The following is a 16,734-nucleotide window of genomic DNA, read 5'->3' as shown; positions in this document are numbered from 1 at the left end:
ATGATGTTTTTATTTGTACTTTTATTATTTTATATTAAAATAAATCCTTTAGATTATAGATAAATATAAAAGCATAAACTCATTTTGAAACCAAAATATCAGAGCTTTCCAGCTTCACACAAGCATTTGGATTTGCATTTGTTTCAATTTATTTTCAGATATCCAGTGGCCACTTATTTGATTTTCATTATTTCTCTGTGTAAAGATAAACCTTCTAATGAAAAGCTTAAAAGGAAATCATTTGGCAGTGTGGTAGGTGGGATGGTTTTCAGACATTGAAGGAAACACCTGGAAGGATCTTGGTTTCTGAAAAGATAGTTGTTTCAAACTTGAAAGTCTTGGCGAGACTTCGATAGATGAATGGTTCACAGCATCACACCGCCCAGATTCAGTATCACCAAGGCGTATCTGTTGGTTGCCTCATCTGTAGGGTCTGCACTGTGGCAAGTTGTATTCCGACGCTTAGACGGGGCTTTCTTAAAAGAGGAAGTAGAGCTAAGGCCTCAAATGACCAGTTCTTTGATTTGTGTTTAAACAGAAATAAAAGCCACTTGGAGCTGGAGGATCTCTGGAAAACTAAAAACCAACGCAAAAGGAGCAATCAGATGTCTATAGAACAGGACCTATGGGGAAACAGGATTCTTTAGCCTTAATAAATGAGAAGAACAAGCATCATAGGCTATCTTGGTTAAATAGAAACAGGGAGGATGTGGCTTAAATGTTTGGAAAATCTTTCAACATTAGGGTAGAAGAACACCAGTATAGGGATGGGGAGTCATTAAGATCAGTTCAGCTGTGTATCTTCTGGTAAACATCATCATTTCAGGGGGGTAAGAGAAAGAGCTATGTGATCCCATTTATTTCATGGTTTAAAACAACCGTATCTGGTACTACAAACAGTGTGCAATCTCCTGCAATGCAGCCTTCTGAACTTGTTGATGCAGAGGTCAGCTCTGAATAAGTAAGTGTCAGTCACCAATGCTCCCTTTACAAAGCAAAAGTGGGCAAAGAATATTCGCTAATGGCTGTTAGACATGGCAAACATCCTCATAGACACGCTGCTATGGCAAAGGCTTATTAGCTTGTGTTGAGATGCTGTCAGGAGCTATATTGGACTTGGCCTCTTATATCTTTCACTGCTGGCAGATGCCTGAAGAGAGGTCCTGACCCTATATAGGTCAGTGTTTTAACTGCCATTGACTCTCCACGGTCATGATATCAACTCCATGTTCACAGCCAGCAGAATCACAGTGGAGCACTGGGTTTGAGAATTCTCTTCTTAAAATTAGATGTTTGTAACAGCTGTAGATTTTTTACTTCTGTTACCCTAAAACAATGATGTGCTGCATCAGGGCAGCAGGTTGTGCTAATATACCAAACATGTTCATTTGTGAATCAGGTGTTCCTGACATACAGCCTTTCAGGGCAACATATATCCCAGTTCAAGGCTAGCATGTTCTAATCTCTTAGGTGTGTTTTCCTACTGGAGGATGGAACCCTAACTCCAGTTATATCCAGCATTGCCTCACCTGCTTCAAAAGACTGCCTGTGGAGAACAGACCTGAAAATGGTCTTCAAAGTATGCAATTGGCTGCCAAAAAGAGAAGAGGATGTGGTGATGGAGGAGTATGTATTTAGTCTTGGGTGAGGTTAGATCTTGGGAGATAGCAGCATGGGAGGTGTAAATGGTGAAAGGGTATCAATCTGAAGCAAAGGTAGTGTGTCAGGTCCGGCATTTCTCAGGAAAATGTAGAAATACAAGTGTTCTGACTGGGTCACAGGAACCATCAGAGGTGCACAGCCAAGGTCACAGGTGTGCTCTGCTTACATCCAGCCTCCTTAGTCCCCGAGGACTTGGCTTCAGCTGAACTCAGGAGCTCTGGGAGGTCAAAGTATGCCACTGAGCAAACTCTTCCATACTAACAAAGTTATTGCCACTGCATGTGGCTGATGTTTAAACCAATCCAGGTAATGAATGTTAACAGATGCACCCAGATATCTATCTGGAGTCTAGATGTCATGTCTGAGAAATGTTACTTTATGGCAGCATCCTATACCAGTGCATATAGGGGGCATCCAGTGAAAATGAACTGAAGGAAGGCATGTAGCTGTGGACTCAGTCATCACAAAACACATACAGATATGAGCAGGTCTTAGTGTTTCCCTCCGACAAGTCACCTGAGCTTCTATTAATAATCAGGGTTAGTTGAACTTATTACAAGGTTTGGTTCTTATTCTTTTCAGAAATTGTATCTTGGTTTTCTGTATAAAACCTACTCTGTTTACTACTTATAACTCCTTGAACGCTGATTTCAAAGGTAACACTTTGAACTGAACAAATTTGAGGGATGCACATGCAGCTATGTATTGGAATAATAAAAAGCCCTCTGTACATAAACTATTATTGCTTACATGTTGCACCAATACCAAATGGGAATTTAAAAGGCCAAAGTTGGGGCAGTGAACTTCTCAATGAATAGAGAGGAAGAACACATGCTTTTAGGAAATGCTTCACATGGGACAATAGTGTAGGCTGAGCTCGCTGAATTAATGTTCTGTGGACTGCAATAAGATCACATTCAGTGTCCTGAATTAACTGCTGTTGGCACAGAACAGAGACGATTGCGCTATTCTCCCTGTGTTGAGCAGTTTTCATTCTTGGACAGGTGCTTTGATTTCAGATGGTCTTTCCTCTGCTGTTGTTTGAATGAAGTAAAGGCCATTTTCCATATGAGATTTCAACTTAAAGCTTGGCAAAGAAGTGACTTAAGAGCAGGATTTGTGGCCTAGTGTTTAGTAGGTGTTGTTCTTGAGGTGTGAACAAGCTGCCTTTCACATCCAGTGAATGTGCACAAATACAAATCCCATATTTGGAGTCATACGAGCTTGGCCAAAGTTTGATGTTTAGAAGTTAATGTTTGGAGATTTAGGAGGCTGAGCATTTTCAATTTCTTATTTTAAGCCAGGGAACTGAGCATTGGAAGGATATTCATTGTACAGTGTTTGTGTTACAATAATGGTCTATCCAAAAGGGAAAGAACATGGAGTTGTATTCCTTAACCTAGAAGTGCATTTGATTTTTTTTCTTCTAAAAGTGAAGGAGTAAATCAGTTACCAAACAACCTCCTCTGTGTTGAGCAGTGAATACTTGCATCATGAGTGCAGTCTTTCACATAATTTTCCTGTGATCATCACTAATAGTGAGAGAGATGGTTCATGTCCCCACCCCCCAGCACAGCTGGTGGTCCACTTTTCCTCACGAGAAGCCTAAATTTGAGTGGTTGGATGATGGAAGTGAGAAGCAGCATGGAATATTCCTGCTTGTAAAGATTTTGCATGAGTTCCACTAAAAAGAAAAGGTCTGGGGATTATAATACTCGGGTTTTTCTGTTATTAAAGCACATGTGTCTTCTTAGCTTCACGCTTTCTAGTAAGGCAGAATTTTAATATTACAGTATTTCCCTGTGTCAAAAGCATGTCAAAATATAACTCAGTTTCATGGCAGTATTATATAATATAAATGATTTCCTTAACGTTTAGGGCTGGCTACTTAGAAATAGACATAGCAGTCAGACAGAACAGTCTTTATGGCACAGAAATAAAGATAAATAAAATATCGTAAGGTAAATAAGGTAAATAGGATACAACCAGCATCCTATGAGTGTGAACTGTCATTTTATGGAGAGAACTTGTGCACATTTTATTAGAGATAATAAGAGAAGCATTTTCAGTTTTACAATATAATGCTAGCAGTTGAATAGTCTTTCATTATTCTGGCTTCATGGAACTGCCTTAGCAGAGTACAGATTTAAAATATAGGTCAGCGTTAAAGAATTTTGCAATAAGGAGAAAATGCTGTTTATCCTTTGAATGGGCCCTTTATTTTAGTATCTATAAGGAGAATTGCTCTCTCCTCCAAATCCTTTCTCCCCAGGACGAATCAGCAGGCACACTGGGACTTATTTGAAAGTTAGGAGGCTGAAAAGCTTTACAAGTCTCATTGTAATCCCCTATAAAATATATGCAGGATTGAAGCGTAGATTTGGAGTTGTTGGTAGCTTTTCAGCACATCTGAGAGAAGGATGAGATTATTAGATTACTCACAAAGTGTTAATCCTGCAGAAATGGAAAGCGTAAACAAAAAAATCCCAACCCTTGTGTTTCCTGCAGATTAGATGGTGTAAAGAGAGCAGCACCTCTTCTTTCATTGTTTGAGGTCAATCACTGATTCCTTGGTGGCACTGTTGCAGGAGTTCAGAAATCCTATGTGTCACAGGCAAACCCACTGCTCCTGCTCAGCCAACAGCCATTCGCGCTTCATCAGATCTTTAGGTTGACACCGCTCAGTTTGTAAGGACATCTTTCAGAATCAAGACTGAGTTTACTCCTTGTCAGACACAAGGGGTATTTGTAGAAATGTGTCAGGTGGAGCTAATTTATCCCCTTCGGGATAGTAAAGGTCTGCTGTTTTTATGTAAGATGTAAACATCTTTCCTACACCTAATTATACATACAGAAGAAGCATACAGAATTATACATACAGAAGCATACAGAAAAAACATGCTTCTGTTCCATTTGTGCATTTTCTCAGTTGTTACCATCATTTGAGCAAGTAATGCAACTTTGAGACTTCACAGCTTGAATGCAGCATGCTTCATCATTTTTAATTTCCCCCTGATGGTATTGGCTATTAGACAGTTTCCAGTGGCAAGAGAGGAGTAGGCTACATCATGACGTTCTGTTTTATATGAATTGGGTACTCCTTTTTAAGTGTACTGACACTCAAAAAATCAGAGGCTGACTGGAAGCACTTAGCTGAAGCCCCCTGGGTCACTACTGAGTATCTGTCACGGGTCAGTGCTGAGTAAGTACTACACTGTTAGTGTGGCTAAGGGTGAGAGTGTATTTCCTTGTGAAATGGCACTTGTTGGATTCCCATGTGGTTCTCAATTATAAACAAACGTCCGGAGTCTCTGAACAGAAAGGTCAGTCGTTATAGTGAGGTTGTGTTTTGGTCTGGTTTTCACCTAGTGCCCCAGATTTAATAACTGAAATTAATCCATCTGAATTTCTTCAAGTCTGGAAGTAGTAAGAGTTCAGCACTGCTGGTAGCATCATTTGGGGATGGGTTCGCATAGGTGCTCAGGGACATGATTTAGCGGAGTGTTGTTAAGAGTCCGGTTACTAAAAATGAACTGCTGTGGCAAGATGCAAAGGAACAAACGGACTCAAACATGGAAGAGAACATGCAGTGTAAGTTCATGTTCACTGGCTCAAACTTATTTCTCCTTCCTGCATGCCTTTACGTAAGTCAGCTTTATTTTATACGGGGACCTTAGGATGCATCCCTCCTCCTATAGGAAATGTATGGGTCTGCTGTAGTTTTGCCATAGAAATCTGTGGTAGTGTTGCATGGGAATGTGGCATGGGTGCTCCATCACCAACAAGTGAAGGAATAGAGGTGAACTGAGAACCCTCTGCCAAGTAGAAAAAGATACAGACCTTTTCTTGTAGCTTTCTAAAAGTTTGTGAGTTTTGGGGACAAAGCCAGTGGGATGGATTATTGATGTTGGTGATGGTTATTGTTGGAAGTAACACTGAAGTGCACTTGTAAGTACATAGCCAAGAAAGGTTGCCTGCATAATGCTCATTATTAGTTCTGCTTTGAGGTTCTCTAAGTGGAGTACATTTTGCCAGCTCCAAATAGGAGCAGTGATTCAGTTTTTGGAAAAAATTTGTGGTGTGCAACTGGACTAATCTTCTTGTATTATCTGTAACTCTTGGGAAATAAAGGCTGTTTTTAAAACCTTCCTGTACTGTTCCAAGGCTTGTTTATAACTTGCAGAAGACTGTAGTGTTGGAATTATAATGTAATGGGGAAGAACAACTGTTATAACAGCAGCAAAACCAAAACCAAAACTTGAGTAAATGATGAGCAGGTATTTGCTCACTAGTTGCCATTCTCTTTTTGCCTTGGTATAACAGATAAATGCAGGGTACAAGCTGTGAAGAAGTATTAAGAAATTAGTATCTTTACTCTCTGACACCGAAAAGATCCCTTTTTATGTAAGGAAATAGTAAACTGTCTGGTTTTGTTTATTGTAGAACGATTCCAAATATGTTGTTTACTTTTTGTTTTAGGCTCTTAAGGACCCAGTCTCTGGATTGGTACTACAATAATGTGAAGAGCCGCTTCAAGTGTTTTGGAAGTGCCAAAGTCCTGAAGAATTTATACAAGAAGCATAGACTGGAGAGTGGAGTTTGTCCCGATGTAATAGGTTAGAGCAGCTTTCCTTTGTTATTACCTTTCCTGCTTCAACACAAGAACTGAAAGAATGAAAATTCTGAGAATCTTTTTCCTAAAAGATTTTGTAATGTTGTATCTTTTCAGAAATACCATATTAGAGAGAACAAAGAGGCAAAGTGCATGGAGAGCCATCCTAATCATTTAAAGAATGATTAATCATAGTTATGCCACTAGTGGTCTTAATTATGATACTTCTGCTTCAAACAGGATTGTGATCTTCAGTCTGTGAAGTAAATTGCAGTTTGCATTCGAGTTTATATCCCAACTTTTATCTCAGTTCTGAGTAACCAATGAGTGAGAGGAAAAATCTGCATTCAGCATTTGGCCTGAGAACATTTCTATGGCATTTGAAGCAACATTTGGTTAGCATGGGGTACATTCTGTATGTCTAAGTTGACCAAAGCTTAATTTGTACACAAGGTCTTCAACTTTTTCTGATATTATATGGGGTGGCAAATGACCTCTCTAGTCCCAAGTGAAAATTCCAGTTGTTTCTTGTGAATGTTGCTGTAAAATATTTAGGAAGCAGTGACTGATGCATTAATTTCTGATTTATTGGCCTTTTGTGCTGTACCAGCATCAATTTATCTTTGTAGAGAAGATCCTGTAACAGCTGAGAGCAAATACCTGTAAAGGTGAGAATACATCAGTCAGGATGGAAGTGGGGCTTAAAACTGAGGGGAGGGATCCTTCAGAACTTTCCTGTGATATACTCTTTTCTTAGGCCACATTGAATTTGCCCGAGTGGTACAGTGAAAAGTTCAGTGACAAGATGGAGTGCCATGTGCTCTACCTATGAGTCTTTCCTGAGGAAGGTCTTTGAGTCTAAATGTCATGGCTAACTTTCCTCCATGTGACTGTTAGATAAACCTTTTGTTCCACTCGAAGATAAATACTAGCACAGATATCAAGGTTTTGTCTTATTTATACAGCATTGCCCTTTAAAGTAGAATCTATTTCAGTCCCATGTCATATTAAAAGCAAATTCCGAGTGCTTAACTTTCGCCATGTAAGTTTTATATTCTAGTAGCTTCTTCCTCTCTCTCTTTTGCTGTACAAATAATTTTTGAGGATTTTCATTTTAAAAAAAGGAGTCATATTTTGTGCAAAAAATGCTGCAATCATATTTTATATAAAAAGGTAAGAGGAATTTTCCAGTTATCCCTCTTTATGTGGTGCCACTGTACCTCAAGGGAATATCCTACTCGAACAGTGCCTCTGCTGTGGATGGGTATTTCTTATACTAACGTGTGGTGCTGTCTTTTCTGAGCAGAAGGAGGTTGTTTTGAAGGAAGCTTTGAAAATGATGGAAGCATTTGTGGCAGTGATTCTACATTCTACAGGCAGACAGAAGGTACACTGCTAAAGACTCGTTTGATTAAAACACAGTCCTTACACTTTGAATTACTGGACAAATTGCAGAGAGGGCTGAGAAGTCCTGTTCACAGATCCAGCCATCTTTGAGCTAGAACATTCAGAAATACACTAAAAATCCTTTGTGTTCATATGTGCCATGCTGAGATTTCATGCTTCAGTATTCAAGATATTACATACTTATTCTGGCATGATTTTCTTAATGCTCAGTATTTGCTGCTTCTCTCCTACTTCTTTTCCTATGTTCATGTTTTTTTCATTTTTTTTTCTTATATCCTCTTAGTGCTTATAGGAAGCTTACGGATTTTCCCCCTATGATTTCATCCTTAGTTACTGGGTTCTAAGATAAGCAGCATAGAAACACTATGTTTTATGGTATTTAATATTTGAATTTAAGAAGTTACGTTGAAGTTGATAAAAAAAATAAAATTGCCCTCTCTCTCTCTTAAGGTGTTTATTTTGCTATGCACAGTTTATGAGTTGAGGAAATAAATTTAGTCATGAACAAAATAGGACTTGAAGATATGTCGGGAACTTGGGTCTAAATTTTGCATTCTGTCATGCAAAACATAAATAACAAACACGACGATTTTGATTTATTCTTCACCTAGGACACAGCATGATGGATACCCTTGCTGTGGCCTTACGTGTTGCTGAGGAAGCAGTGGAAGAAGCTATTTCTAAGGCAGAGACCTACAGCGACAGCCTGGTAACATCTTCTAATACAGCTTGTTAATTTGAACAGAACAATTATATTCTTTTAATTTGGATAGTGCTACTAAAAGAAGTAGATATAAAAGAAACCATGAAAAAAGAGCAGTGACTCATGTATAACAGCGTTGAGTGCGAGTTTTATGAACTTGTATTCAAGATGTATGTTGCGTTTCAGAAGGTGACGTGTGATGTAAGTACCTGCAGTCTCTTCCCACAGTGCTAAAAGGACATATTGCCCATTTTCTTATTTGTAAAATTTATGTGGGAAGTCTACAGGTATTTACTGGCAACTACAGATATCTGTTTTCATGCAGGACAAGCAGAACGAGGCTTGTTACTTGCAAGAACACAAGGAGGATCTCATAGAAGAGCTGGCCACAACCATTGTGCAGAAGGTATGGCAAGCATTTTTTACCCTTGCTTATTTAATAGCCAAAACATGATACTTTAGTCTTGTGAGCTTGGGCTCTAGCAGAAAAGAGGATGACATCAATGTAGGAAGTACACAATAAATGACACGTTGCAACCTCAACTATCACAGTGAAGGCTTAACCAACTATATCTGACAGAGACATTAATGTACAAATAAGATGTATTTAGTGCCTACACTGATGGCCTACACACTCAGAGCTGAGAGGCACAATCCCTTTGGTCTGTGAGACAATAACAGGGAAGAGGAGAACCCTACTTGCTCAAACTTAAAATCTCTGTTTTCCAAAAGGCACAAAATTTTCCCCTTTAAAGAAACGGGCACTTGACTATTTCAACTGTACTGAACTCTGAATATAATACTGAATATAATACTGAATATTAACAGTTATATCAGAGAGACACAAAAAATCACAGAACTTGTTGTCTGATTTGTTTGGCTTTTTTTCTGGGAAGTTTTGTCTTTTACCTGCAAAGCAGCAGGTGACACTAATGCAGCACCAAGATGAGGGCTAGTTTGGAACAAATACCCCTTGAGATTGCCTGGACAGTCTGGAGCAAGGCAAGACAAACATGAACAAACTGATTGTGAGCTTTAGCGATTAAAGAATGAGCCACAATGGAGGGTCAGTCTACCTCCATGAGAGCTAACCTCATTACCACATATGTATGCGGGATGCAGCAGTATATGAATGACTAGGACAGGTACATATGTTTACAGGGCTGTCAAGAAAAGCTAGAAGAGCAGCAGCTCAAAGGAAAATAGTCTTCCTTATTTTTTAATAGGGATCTTAGAAGATCAAGTCTCCTTTGACAGTCCAGGGCCTATATTAGTTAAACTTGAATTGCTACTACTTTTGTCAAAAGCTGCCTAGCAAGATCTTTGGTAGGATAATATTCTGTAGATATTTTAAACTGGAGTTGGGAAATGCATGGAAATGAAGCACAGCAGGAAATAATCTGTCAGTGTAGAGGGAAGGTAGTTTATCTGATCTTCTCTCTCAAGACAGTCAAGATTTGCAAGAACAAAATAGTGTCTAGACACCTAAAACTTCTTTGTTTTAAGTAGAAATGTTCCTAGATGTCAGAGGAGCCTTTGAAATTCCCCTCATGTCTACTACTTTATGTGTCTTTGCATATGTTCCTATTTGAGAAAATACCTGACATTAGATGCTGCTGATGCTTAAAGTGTTCGGGTAGGAACAGATTTCCACATTTATTTAATTCACTTCTGATGTTCCTCTAGGCATTGATTATGATTTATTGTACCAAAGCTTGTGTGCTTGCATGCAGTGTGACTTTGGATGAGAAGTGTGTGTGCAGCTTGTCACAATCATCCTTGCATGAGCTGGGAAAATAAAGCAAAGAGAAACTATTTTTTCTAGACAGTTAATCTGCCTTTTTTTGCCCCCTCCTTCCTTCCATATCCTGCCCTCCCACCCCACTCCCCCAACCTTGCAGATTATAAAGAAGCAGAAAGGCAAAGCTGAGCAGGCTGAGGCTGACTTTGAATGGCCGCCATCCAGGAGCAGTGGTCTGGCATCCGTTGCTGTTTCGGATCAGAGCATGCTGACCTTTCCTGGGAGTCGCAGGGGGTCATACACGTTATGGGTGAGTGACTAAGAGAAAATATTGATGTTTTCTACTGCACGAAGCTGCCGTATTGAAATCCTGGATGAGTGTGCTTCCTGCCTGGAATGATGCACATAGACTTACAAAGAACAAGCATTAAATCTGTGTGTTGACAGGCACATCACTCAGTTTATACTTTTCATAGGACGTCATGGGTTAGGGAAGTACATCACAGACATTGTACTGCATTGGTGAGTGCATTAGGGAAAGCCAAGTTCATCCCAAAAGCGGTCTTGATGCTTGATTTGAATGCTAACAAGATACCATGCCTCAGTGTTTATTCCTTAAACATTTTTATGTTCACTTAGGTTTTATTTGCAGAATGTTATGCCTTCTACCATGCTACATTTCTACAAATCTTATTTTGTTCCTTAGCCACCTTAAGGAAAACAGTCACTATCAGCAAAAAGATAAAAAATGATAAAATAAAATAAAAATACCTTTACAGTGCCATTTATGCCTTATACTAAAGAGTATTTCCTCTTCCTCTCTCTTATTTCTCACTACAGTGCTTTTAGTTCCTGCTTATAAAGCTGGAGAAAATCTGACAAGCTGCATTAGTAACATTTTAAGAAGAGCAGCTAGGGAAAAGAAGTGAAAATAAGTCATAGGCTTGAATAGGTTGTTTCACTACTGGAGAGTGAAGACAGTGACAGATGAGTTCCAGTGAATTTTGATAGAGTGATTTAAGCTGCTGCTTCTGAATATCCTGCTGCTGTGCTCATGCATGCTGCTCCCCCACAGCAGAGCCTTATCTCCAGCTTAGTTTGCCAGCTTATGCTGCCAGTGGAAATAGCTTTACTCCCAAATATAAGACTGTGGGCCAGAATTGCTGAGATATGATCGAGAGTATCCCCCATCTACTTCCAAATTGGAGGAGCAGTGCCTTTAAGCTGCTGCTGTTTACCGAGCTATCACAAATTAGAGTGGGCATGTTTAAGCACTTTGCTCTGCAGCTCCTAGGCAACTTGCTTGTAGTACATAGGAGCCAGGAGAGGGAGAGTTGATTTTGTCTTTGACACAACCCAGTTTTCTTTCTGGAGTTGAAGGTCAAGGCCCAGGGGCCCACGCTTGCCAAATCCCCAGTAATTACATCAGAAGCCTGTTGCTGTTTTGAATTTGGAGAGTTAAGCTTGAACCCAGTACATCTTGAAATTATTTTCTGAAATAACAAGCTTGAATCTCAGATTCTCACCAGGCAGAGGTTCTCATTTAGTTTGAAAAATAGGAGATTTTCTGGATGTAGTCTTCCACAAGTAGACTGGTGTAAATACATCATGCTAAGGTGAAAACAGCTGCAGTTAACACCTTCAAAAGGTCTGCAGCCATCAGGCAATACTGGAGTTCCAGGCATGGTCAGCGGTTTATAAGAACTTTCTGTCTTTTAACAGGTTCTTTCTCCATTTTCGTCATGTTTTGGTTTGTCTTCCTATAGTGCATTAAATAGTGCCTTTTCCCCTTCCAGTGCCCCTTCCATGAATTCAGTTTCTGCTTTTTGCTTTGCTGGGATCACAGAATCTAAAATCCCAGGAGGATTTTAGAACTCTTGCCCAAATCTGTGACAGCAAATCTTTATGAGCTCCATTGCAGTAAGTGAAGCTTTCCTAACTGATGGCACTGGTGTTCACCAAAATAAAGCAAACCCTCAATTTTCCTGTACACATCTTGTCATTGAGCTGTATGTGATTGTTGTCATAGCTTGAGCAGAGATTAGTCACAACAAGGCTAAGGGAAGGAAAAAGAAAGCATTTTAAGTTTGCTGTTACAGAAGCTGGAGTTGTGTATGTAGTCCTGTTTCCCTGTAGGGATTGCTGAAGTAGAGCTTGGTCTGCTTAAGACTTAGTTACAAAACAAAGAAACAACCTAGTCCTCGAAGGAAGCGGAAGCAAGATAGATTAAATGTAAGGGGAGAAGAAATTATTAACAGGAATATAAATATGCAGATGGAAGGGAAGTAACAATCTCAAACATTATTAGAATTTCATACATTTCAACTGGAGATTTATCTTAAACAGATATTTGTATTTATCTTCTATGTCGAACATAACGTGGCTTAGCTAGCATAATAAAGCTAACAACATTGTTAGTTAAGGCAATTGCATGCCATAACACTGGTCATTAGAAACCTGTATTTGTTACTGCATTGCTCTCTATTACCAGAAGCTTGCTAACAGCTTGGAGGAAGCTTCAGTGATCCCAAATATAATGGTGTGGCTACACTCGCCAAGCATTTTTTTTCTAATCACACCTACATACATGGAGCTCATCCACATCAGCCAGAAAATTCCAGTGGGCATCCAAAATCACTAGCTTTGAAATGACCATTGCATGTGTTCGGTTATCTCTTTGTAGACTTGCACTGTGGAAGCCAATGGATAGGCTGCATGAGACCTGCTTGATTAGAGGGAAATCCACTGATCTCCTTCATAATGAGCCCATCCCACCTAGTATCTCCCTGAGATATATTATTGATAGTTTAACTGCAGTATTGTGGTACGGCAGTAGCTAAAAATACTGTCTTTTCCTTTTTTACCTCTTTGATTTCTTCAAGATCCCTTATCTGTCCTACAAATATATATATATATTTTAACACAGCTGACTATTTTATTTCTCCATCTCATAGAAAGAGATAGATGGCACCATCTGTTTCTCATTATCAAGCTGAGGCTGTACAGTGCTGGGATAGGAGGAGCCTAATGTGATGGATGGGTGATTCCATGCTCCTGCAGTCCCTTACTGCCCCATACGTCGCTGCCAGTGAGAGCAAACGACCAGTTGGCATATTGCATCCCATTTAAACACTGATGGAGTGCAGGCATCCTGGTGCGCTTTAAGTGCTGTATTAGCGGTCTTCACTTTACAGCTAAAAGATTGCATATATAAACAGAAGCTCATCCATAATTTATAGTATTTAAAACAGCTAGGGATACAGGGAAAGGGTGGATTTCATTAAATACACATTATGATGCCCCTCAGGGGAAGTGGAAATTTACTGGTTAAGCTAATTGTAAGGTCTGCAGTATACAATGAGTTGTGTTTTTTTCTTTTCTGTTCTTTGTGTGCTTTAAAGCCTGAGGTTCAACATTGCTTTGGAAATCCCTGCAGGTTTTGCAGGTGTTCTGTCCCTTTGTAGGTTTGTCCCAGACAAATATTTGAAGAACACCTTTTCAAGGAGGAGCTGTTTAACAGTCACGTGGTGCAGCAGGAGAGCCACTGCAGATGAGGGAGGTGTAATGTTATAGGAGTATGCCAATACCAATTCTTACCTCTGTCAGGTTCTTACCTTCGTGTCAGAAAAGAATGTATTTGTGCCTCATTAGTATAATGGGTCATAGATGGAGCTGTCAGCTTTTATGCATCAGCTGGGATCAGAAAGTTGCACGGAGTATGTGTCCTGGACCTACTTCAATAAGGCATGCATGCTTTTATGCTGGATCCTGGTGGGTTATTTACTATCCTGCTTCCTTGCAAGAGAAGCCAGCTTCTCAACACAACCTATCATAGAATGGGAAAGAGCAATAAACTCTGAAGTGGAAAAGCCCTTAGTACGCTAGAAATAATTGGTCTTTTTAAATTCACTTCCATTTTTATCAGATCCAAGTTTCTCGAAGTATTTTGTAGGTCACAAATCCTGCCGCCGTCTACTGGCTTTTCAAATGTAACATTGAAGTCTCGTTGGAAAACTGATCAGGGGCTAGCTGACTATTTCATAGTCATAGCTATTTCATGACTATTTCATGCATAGTAATCTGGTTGATTTCCTCCCTTCCACTGCAGTAGAGGGTTAGGCTACAGCTGCTTTGCAATACTGTTTCAGCAGTCATTATCACCTTTTAAGGCTGCAGGTAACTGAATAATTACTGCAAAGCTCAACACGGCAGCACTGTCCTTTTGAAGTTGTATAGTTTGAATTTGTTGGAGATGCAGCTCTAGCAGAAGATTACTCATTCTTGGCTGTGTAGTACTCCTTGTGCACTTGACAAACATCCAAAAAGACAGCTTTGGATGCTAGATATATGATCAAGCCCATGCAGGCCTAAATTCAGCTGAATTGCTTTTACTGCCAGCAAGCCAGGATAGGCTTTAAGGCATGAAAGGAAATAGGAGAGGGGATAGAGAAAGATGGTTGTTCTGCAGTGTTATTTTCAGAAGGACGTTGATCATATGCGGTTCTTTCAGCTTTGTTTTGTTTTAAAGATGTTCTCCTAACACACTGGTATCACAAAGCCTTAACATATGATTTAAAATCTGTGGTGCTCAGAGAGAGGCTGCTTGACACTTACTTTATTTTTGTTTGAAAGTAGTGTGTATTATCACAGAGAGAAGCAAACAAACATGGAATGCTAAAGATTTCTCTGCTGAGGGGCTGTTTGAGTCAGACTTGCAGTCATCTTCTGTGATGGGTGAGTGCTCTTCTGAACACAACTTCACAGACAAGGGTCAGAATGGTACATGAAAGGTTGAGTGGGTGTAAATCTGTAACCGTTGATGTACTGGAAACCTCTATAGACTTGCTCAAATACATCCATGCTATTGACTAAACTAGCTCTTCTACGCTATGTGGAATGTTTATACTCATCTGCTGAAACCAATATTTAAATATTCCTTACTACTAGCTTAAAATCCTTGACATTAAAAGCAATAGCATTTTCAATTTTAGGGCTTTGTTATTGTTTGGAGAAAAAAAAAGAGTCTGTTAAACACTGTGGATTATACTTCTGTGTGGTGCAGTGTAGAGCTTTTTGCCTGCTCAGCTTCAGTGGGCTTGTTGGGAAATAAACTCCTGTTGCTCTCCATTGCAATCTCCAGATCCTCAGGGTCAGATAATCCAAGCTGAACCAAAACAAATGTACACCCAGACATGGCTCTGTGTGTTCTTTCACAGCTGCGCAGTTCATGCTGCTGATGGACTGAGCACTCCTTTGAACTCCCTTTAAAGTACCAGAGATGTTGAGGGGAATGGCTGTCTGAGCAGCCAGTGGCAGGATGGCAAACCCACCTGAAGAGCAGCCAGACTGCATCTGTGGCACTAGCAAGGAAGTTGTCTTGGGCAGCCCTGCAGGAATGGATGCCCTGAGGCTTTGGCAGGAGAGGGAGCAGTTCTCTATGCTTTTTTCCAGTCTGTTGTTCGAGAATTTGCCCCAGTAGCTGGGCCACATGCTGCTACTCAAGGTGGGTGTTTCAGGATGGGTTGATACCCTAATCAGGATTTGGAGCAAGATATGTAGGATGGAATTTTCCTTCAGTTGAGTGAGAAAATCTCCCTTTCATCTGCCTGTTCTTGCCCCTTTTCAGAAGCCCTAGGGTTGCTAACGGATCCTTTGCCACATACAAGATTAACTAAGGAACAGATGCTTGAAACCCTTGGTATTTCACACCCACTGCTAAATGTCTGGACTGCATACATTTGAGTAGAGGGAAAAATCACTTCCAGGGATAAATATGCTGTGGTAGAGTGGCACCGTTCTCAGGCTCATCTCGTCTCCTTCCTGGGGTGTGGGAGTTTTCATACCAAAGGATGCATTATCTGTTGATGTTTAGGGACTGCTACAGTGCTTGGCTCAGGTGGGTGGGACCTGCTGGTTCTGTCTGTGCACTGATTGTATTTATAGAGCGCAGATGAAAAGCGAGTGAGGATTTTTTTTGTTGCTAACAGGCGTAGCTGTAAAATTTGCAGGCACAGAGAGAGGTAACTAAGTCATCTGTGTTTGTGCTGGCAATTTGAGGCTCCATCACTGAATAAACAAGGTGGTCTTCAAAGCTCAACCCAGCAGCTGCACCCAGGTCCAAGCCCAGAGGTGAGGTTCCAGTACCTGCAGGGGTTCCTGCCATGGAGGCTCTGTAGCTGCCTGACCCTTGTGGCACCACAGGTTTAAGAGAGTCATTTATCCATTCCAAATAAGTGCAGATAAATTAGAGTTTTGCTACTTAAAATAGACCAAAGAAATAGGGGAAAATGGAAGAAAACTGAGGGGAAAAACATGCATGATCCAGAATATCCTCTGTAGGCTTCAATTAGTTGCTTTTGGGTCCTATTTTGTAATACTATACTCTGGCTTCTGTTTAGAAGCAAGATGAATTACCCATTAATTACACCATTTCATCTTTTGAGAAAAAATGTAGAGCAAAATTTGCATATTCTCCCTCTAAATAGTATGTGTACATACGTGACAGCTATTCCAGGTAAACAATCCATAGTTTGTCAACTTTAGATAAAATATTTGCAAGTGTGTTTTTGTAAAAAATTGTTCTTCCTTAAGGTTACTTATTCTGGTTTT

General features: G+C 40.0%; 1 protein-coding gene across 6 annotated transcripts in view; it reads left to right on the top strand.

Moving 5' to 3' along the window:
- The window catches only part of MYRIP (myosin VIIA and Rab interacting protein), a 187,239-nt gene that overhangs the window by 140,412 nt on the left and 30,093 nt on the right, over window positions 1-16,734 (top strand). For all 6 annotated transcript variants that reach the window (XM_032442401.1, XM_015854187.2, XM_015854183.2 and 3 more), the window contains 5 exons: window positions 6,142-6,278; window positions 7,581-7,661; window positions 8,293-8,390; window positions 8,710-8,790; window positions 10,286-10,435. In XM_032442401.1, the coding sequence (XP_032298292.1) occupies window positions 6,142-6,278; window positions 7,581-7,661; window positions 8,293-8,390; window positions 8,710-8,790; window positions 10,286-10,435 (547 nt within the window). The remainder of the gene's footprint in view (window positions 1-6,141; window positions 6,279-7,580; window positions 7,662-8,292; window positions 8,391-8,709; window positions 8,791-10,285; window positions 10,436-16,734) is intronic.

The sequence above is a fragment of the Coturnix japonica genome, chromosome 2 (assembly GCF_001577835.2).
Source record: "Coturnix japonica isolate 7356 chromosome 2, Coturnix japonica 2.1, whole genome shotgun sequence".
In the NCBI taxonomy this organism is placed as follows: domain Eukaryota; kingdom Metazoa; phylum Chordata; class Aves; order Galliformes; family Phasianidae; genus Coturnix; species Coturnix japonica.
Note: the sequence above shows the minus strand (reverse complement) of the source record. Positions and strands in the feature narration are given on the sequence as shown.